This window comes from Lycium barbarum, chromosome 2 (genome assembly GCF_019175385.1).
Source record: "Lycium barbarum isolate Lr01 chromosome 2, ASM1917538v2, whole genome shotgun sequence".
In the NCBI taxonomy this organism is placed as follows: domain Eukaryota; kingdom Viridiplantae; phylum Streptophyta; class Magnoliopsida; order Solanales; family Solanaceae; genus Lycium; species Lycium barbarum.
Window position 1 is genome coordinate 50,345,999 of NC_083338.1, and position 6,917 is coordinate 50,352,915.

Sequence of the window (6,917 nt, forward strand, 5' to 3'; positions counted from 1 at the left end):
AAGGGGTTAGTGAAATTGTTACGAAATTGCAAATCGTCCACGCTTTTGGCCTTCTTATTACAAACAGCGTAAAAGGCCTACAAAGCCATGTCACAAGCCAATAAAATAGTGCCACGTCTAAGAGTCGGCAATAGTAGGATCACCCGCTGGTGAGGTGAGAAAAAGGGGACAGATCTGGACATATTAAAAAAATGAGGGGGGTTTAGTAGCAAATTCGGTGGTGGGTATTTGAATGTGAGACCAAATTATGGATGAAAACCCTCAAAACGAAAACCCTCTTTTCTCTCTCTATAATAGCCTCGACTTGGTGTGGCGGCTGACACTCTCTGTCTCACACCCGTTGTCTCTCTCTAGGGTTTAACAACTCCACTTTTTGAAGATCTATCCTTTGTTATGGCCACCGTTGCTCCTCAAGCTGATCGTATCCTTATCTTATATTCCCATATGGGTATTCAATTCTGTTTTTCTTGTTCAAATCGACCCACAAGTTTTCTTTTTCACATGTTTGTGAATATATGTAGTAGAAATTTTATGTGGTTCTATTGGGTTTATATAGATCTGTCCTTGTCATATAACTTGCTGTTATTTCCGGGATTTTCTGTATTGTTTTTGTTTAAGGAGTTATGTGTATCCTGTTAGAACCTTTGCTCTGGAAAAATCTTTTTTTTTTTTTTGAAATTGGTTTGTAAGTGGGATTTATATGGTGTAGGCTGTATAGTTTTTTTATTTTTTTATTTTTTTTTATAAAAATAAAATTGTATTCTTGCAGCCGTTTTATTAGTTTTGGTGTGGGTATATGCAGCTTATGTGGGCTGGAAAATTGGGTAGCTGATTTGGTGATATGTAACTTGGTGCTTTTTGTTTAAGAACAGTAGATATTTAGTGTGTTTTTGGTTTAATTTTTTTTGTTACCTTCTTTATCTATTTGAATCTGCGTATTTGAAGTGTTTCATAGGCTAAGGACCCGTTTGGCCATGATAACTGTGAGTATTTGAAGAAAGTTGTTTTTGTTTTCAAAGTGACAAATCGTATTTGGAAATTGGAGTTGTGTTTGGCCATGAATACAAATTGGAGATGTTTTTGAATTTTTAGGAGTGATTTGGAGTGAAAATTGTGAAAACAACTTTTTGGTGTTTTTTAAATTCCGAGTTTGAATCCAAATTTTATGTCCAAACATGATTTCATGAATTCAACTCCGGACAATAGTAAAAAAATATTCATGGCCAAACGGCCACTAGTTCTAGTAAATTTACATAATTTGATAAGATGTATGTTGCTCAGTACAAACTTAATTGATATGTTGGAAGTTATTCTTGGCTTAGTTGGTAATGAGTTTTTCAGCTAAGTGTATGAAGAAGTGTTGTTCCTTTACTCTACTACTATAGAAGCTGCAGATTTGCTGCAGAAGTTGTCTTTGGATTCTCAGAATAAGGCACTTGAAATTACAGAGCCAAAGAAAAAGGTACACATTAGTGTCGTTTTCTCTAAATGCTTCGTTTTGGTTAATTAGTCTGCAGTTTCTAATTTGGGTTTTTGATCCCCTTTTCCAGCCCTCTGTGGACACAAAAGACATTGGAAACGGTCAGATTCAGGATCGGTCTCTGATCCCTTTGTTGCCGGATTTCGTCGATCCAAATTTGTGCTATGTTCCAAATGGTTATCCCTCTACGGCATACTATTATGGTATGTGAATATAAGTACCTCTGATAGGGCCTTATTAAAAATAATTACTTCTGTTAGGATAATGATGTTTTGTTTATTCACTTGTTAGCTCATTACTTGTTTCATACTAACATTATCTTTTTATCTTGCCATAGGATATGATGGTTCTGGTAATGAATGGGAGGACTATTCAAGATATGTGAATCCGGATGGAGTTGAGATGCCTGTAAGTTATTTTGTTTGAACGTTAGCTACAGCGTGTGATGCGATAATCTGTTTGCTTGCTGGATTGGATTTTTGGTGTCACTTGAATAAATATTTCTTGGTTTTTTTGTTTATGTTTTTGGGTTTGTATGTTGAAATTGTAGGGAGCTTATGGGGACAACGGGTCAATTGTGTATCAGCATGGCTATGGTTATGCAACCTATAGTCCATACTCGCCTGCTACTTCCCCTGTCCCGACTGTGGGGCATGATGGCCAGTTTTATGGAGCACAACAATACCACTATCCGTGTTTCCAGCCCCTCCCTCCAACCAGTACTACATATGCTACACCGGTTGCTCCACTAAAAGGTGAGATCGCCACCTCTGGAGCTGCTGACCAAGCACCATTGTCTGTGGATTCTGCTAATGGAAATTCTAATGGTATTGCAAATGGTGTAAAGGGAAATACTGGGCCTACGTCTGTGAGGCCTGCATTCCAGAACTCATCCTTAAATACTAATGCTTCTTTTGGACGGGGTGGTGCCTTTCCTGGAGGAGTTGCTTCCGGTTATCAGGATCCTAGATATGGTTTTGAAGGTGTACGATCTCCTATTCCGTGGTTCGATGGGTCAATGTTCAATGACGGCCAAGCTAGGCCATTGGCGGGTAATTCTGTTACACCATCATATTCAAATGGCGGTGCTGTTCCATCATCAAAAAATCAGAATGTCCATGCTCATCCAATGGTATGTTGTTATTCTAGAATATTTATTTTTTAAAGTCTCCTTAGAGTGACTTAGAAGGTACTCTAGGAATTGGACCTGTAAGGGTTTTCTTCATATATGGTTTGAGCTGAGGGTCTTTCGGAAACAGCCTCCCTACCTTCCAAGGTGGGGGTAAGGTCTGCGTACACTTTACCCTCAACTGGGTATGTTGTTATGGTTTGAACTCTCTGTTGATACTGATTTTACTGTTTCATTGTCAGGGCTTGCACCACTCTAGGCCCTCGTCTGGCATGAATACAACTAATGGGTATATGAATAGGATGTATCCCAACAAATATTATGGGCAGTATGGGAATACATTCAGTTCTGGAATGGGCTTTGGTCCTAACCGGTATGATTCTCGCACTACTGGTCGTGGTGGGTGGATGGCGGTTGATAACAGGTTTAAACCCTCCAGGGGTAGAGGAAATAGTTGCTATGGCTACGGCAACGAAAACATGGATGGTTTAAATGAGCTCAACAGGGGACCAAGAGGTAAAGGATCCAAGACTCAGAAGGGTTTTACACCAGTTGCTCTGGCAGTCAAGGGGCAGAATATTCCGCTCACTGTAACCAATGATGCTGAAAAAGAAAAACCAAGCTTGATATCGCCCGACAGAGAACAATATAACTGTCAAGATTTTCCAGTGAAATATACTGATGCCAGGTTTTTTATCATCAAGTCTTACAGTGAAGATGATGTGCACAAAAGCATCAAATATAATGTTTGGGCTAGCACACCAAATGGTAATAAGAAGCTTGATGCTGCTTACCAGGAGGCTCAACAAAAAGCTGGAGGCTGCCCTGTTATTCTTTTCTTCTCGGTGAGTTTTCTTACATATATTATTCTCCGTGTCCTTTTTGGTTTATTCTGGTCATACATGAATTTACATATAATTTCTACTTGTTTTATGTTCGCGTACCTTGTTTTGATTGCTTGTTTTTGGGCATCTTTTGCAGGTAAACACAAGCGGACAGTTCGTTGGTGTTGCAGAGATGGCAGGACCGGTTGATTTCAACAAGAATGTGGAGTACTGGCAGCAAGACAAGTGGATCGGCTGTTTTCCTGTCAAGTGGCACATTGTGAAGGATGTTCCAAACAGCTTGTTGAAACACATCACGCTGGAAAACAACGAGAACAAGCCTGTTACCAACAGCAGAGACACTCAGGAGGTATGCAATGGATTTTAATATTGTGAACGGAATAGACTGCATAGTGGTTTTGCGTGAGATCTTGTCTGTCCTGGTCAATTTGATCTTTGGATAATTGTCAATCAAGTTTTTTACCAACTGTTTAATCTTCTTAAAAGAAAGGGGGCTAACAAGCTGTTTCTCTGTTTTGGTACAGGTTAAAATCGATCAGGGTGTACAGGTGCTTAAGATATTTAAGGATCATGTTAGCAAACAGTGCATTCTTGATGATTTTGAGTTCTATGAGGATCGTCAGAAGAGAATCCAGGAAAAGAAGGCCAAGCAGCAGCTATTGCAGAAGCAGGTAGCATATATATATCCCTCATTTCTGGTTATTAAATGAATCTAATTAAGATTAGGTGCTTTCACTATTGCATTTAGCAGCAGTTAATAATTTCGTATTAATTTCTTCTTCTTGACAGTAAATAATAGTTTTTTTCCCCTTTGGTTGTCTCAGTCGCAGGTGTGGGAAGGCAAAGTCTCTGAGGAGAAGAACAAAGAAAATTCCAACAGCGAGCTTAAATCCCAGAAACCTTCAGGAACTTCTGTTGTTTTGAACAAGGAAAGTTTACCGGCTCTTCAACCTAATGGGCAGGTCATGCTGACAGAAAATGTGTCGGTTACAAAATTAGTAGATGATGTGAAGGGTGCGAAACCAGTCATTGTATCAGACAAGAAACCTGTAGCTAATGGGATAGCAAATGGGGTTGCTAATGCATGCTAGCTTCAGCCTAATGAAGGGTGGTCCGTGGTTAGGTCCTAAATTGGTGCTCTGACTACTTGCCTATACTTGGTTAGATCTCATAACCATTGGGCTGCCCTTTTGTCCTAGCTGCAGCTGATGGTTCTCGCGATTCCGGAGAAAAGTCAATTTCATCTGCTTCTAGGATTACTTCAGAAAGTATGTTAGCCTCATATTCCCTCATGGGGCGGTTTCTTTGCTTTCTTTAGCTTCTGACAGGTTTCATACACCTTTGGGATTTGGGTTTTAGGATAGTTACCTTTGCTTTTTGTTTCTTTCGTCGGCTTGTGGGGTTTTGGTCCATTTTTTTTTCAGTTGTTGGGGTTCATGTTGTTATTATTAGTTTGGCTCCTAATCCTATCTTGTAAATCTAGATCCATCTGTTGCAGCAGGTCAGCAGTGCTTTTTGTACTAGTCAAAAAGAGCTAGAAGCAAGGTGGGAATGCATGGCAATATAGTTGGTTCAAAAAGCTTTTGATAGTAAAGTTTCATCTTTCTGCCCTTTTGTCCTAGCTGCAGCTGATGGTTCTCGCGATTCCGGAGAAAAGTCAATTTCATCTGCTTCTAGGATTACTTCAGAAAGTATGTTAGCCTCATATTCCCTCATGGGGCGGTTTCTTTGCTTTCTTTAGCTTCTGACAGGTTTCATACACCTTTGGGATTTGGGTTTTAGGATAGTTACCTTTGCTTTTTGTTTCTTTCGTCGGCTTGTGGGGTTTTGGTCCATTTTTTTTTCAGTTGTTGGGGTTCATGTTGTTATTATTAGTTTGGCTCCTAATCCTATCTTGTAAATCTAGATCCATCTGTTGCAGCAGGTCAGCAGTGCTTTTTGTACTAGTCAAAAAGAGCTAGAAGCAAGGTGGGAATGCATGGCAATATAGTTGGTTCAAAAAGCTTTTGATAGTAAAGTTTCATCTTTCTGGTTTTTTTTTCAACTGTGTTTTCATGTTAATTTAGTCGAAGCACACAACCAAGGAAAATATCTTGCATACAGTATTAATTTTATAACTTAAAAAGTGGTATCTGTTCTCGCTTTAGATTGCAGTAATTCATCTGCGGTATAGTTCAGCTAAGAAGCGTTTGGTGTGGTATAATGTTCAACATCTTTTTGCAACAGTTTGGTATTCAGGTTTACTGTGCACAAACACCATCACAATCAGTTTTATCATGTTTCTTGCTCTCTGTCAAATTCACGTCGCCTAATTATCAGTTGAGGACGTACGTGGAAAGTTGTTTCAGAAAAAAAAAAACACTAATAACTGGACAAGATAATACTCAAGTTGTTTCAGAAAAAAAACAAAAAACACTAATAACTGGACAAGATGATAGGAGTATTAAATTGGATAAAAAATTGATGACAGGCGGGTTAGGTTAATACTAGCATACATGCCTTTGCGATGCATGAGCCGAACATGTCTATTCACTTATTTTAAAAATATATAAAATGTATTTTATGTACCATCACTTTAGTTATAATAAAAAATGGAGTTCAAAATTTAAAAACATATGATGGGATTAAGTCTTTGAGATGGAAAGAGTCGGATTTTTTTCTCATTGTCATGACAATGAAAGTTATTCATCGATGTGACAAAGAAAAATAGTAAGAATATGTGGGAAAATTAATATTTTGATTCTAGATTTTTTCTTTTAAATTCTTTAATATCTTATATATATACCGACATGTTGATATTCATTTCAATTAATTAACTGTTCAGATCCAAACATAAGAACTATTATTGTATATATTAGATTTTTTAAAAGCAAAACTAATATAATATTTTTATTCTATTAATTAAAAAATATATTATAATTTTTTATATTAACAATTATAGATAAAAAGAATTGTTACAAAGAAATCAAAATTAGAAAGATATATGTTATATCGTAAATCACCAAATACATTTTATAATGTAAAGAAACAATCAGAGAATGCAAAAGTGTTACACCTCGGAAAATTTTCCGTTGATGCACAACGAATAGACTAACGAAGAGCACGGAATATACGGTATTTCAACGAGTGAGGAATGACATTTGATGACCCTAATTAAGATTTCAAAGACGTTCGAGGTAGGGGAAGAAAGTTTGCTAAGAGAAGGCAAGGTATACGATAGGTATCGAAAAGGAATTACGAGTAACAAGTTAACAATGATTTAATGAAGCTTTGGAGAAGAGTTATAATGTCCCTTAGATTGTTAATGAGGTGATAAACAAGTGTCAAGAAGGTTCCATGAGTATTGGAGATCAAACCAAGTGACAAGAACAAGATCAGTGAAAAGATGAGTTATACGGTCGATTACATGGTCCGTATAATGTTATACGGTCCGTATAATGTTATACGGTCCGTATAATGGACC

At 37.6% G+C, this 6,917-nt stretch overlaps 1 protein-coding gene across 1 annotated transcript; it reads left to right on the plus strand.

The window, feature by feature from the left end:
* Positions 1-246: 246 nt before the first annotated feature.
* LOC132626497 (YTH domain-containing protein ECT2-like) lies at positions 247-5,489 on the plus strand. Its single transcript, XM_060341400.1, has 9 exons — positions 247-421; positions 1,386-1,462; positions 1,551-1,683; positions 1,818-1,888; positions 2,031-2,612; positions 2,852-3,454; positions 3,591-3,803; positions 3,979-4,125; positions 4,279-5,489. Exons 1-9 carry the CDS (start codon positions 394-396, stop codon positions 4,543-4,545), a joined length of 2,121 nt encoding a protein of 706 aa, XP_060197383.1. The 5' UTR covers positions 247-393; the 3' UTR covers positions 4,546-5,489.
* Positions 5,490-6,917: the final 1,428 nt, after the last annotated feature.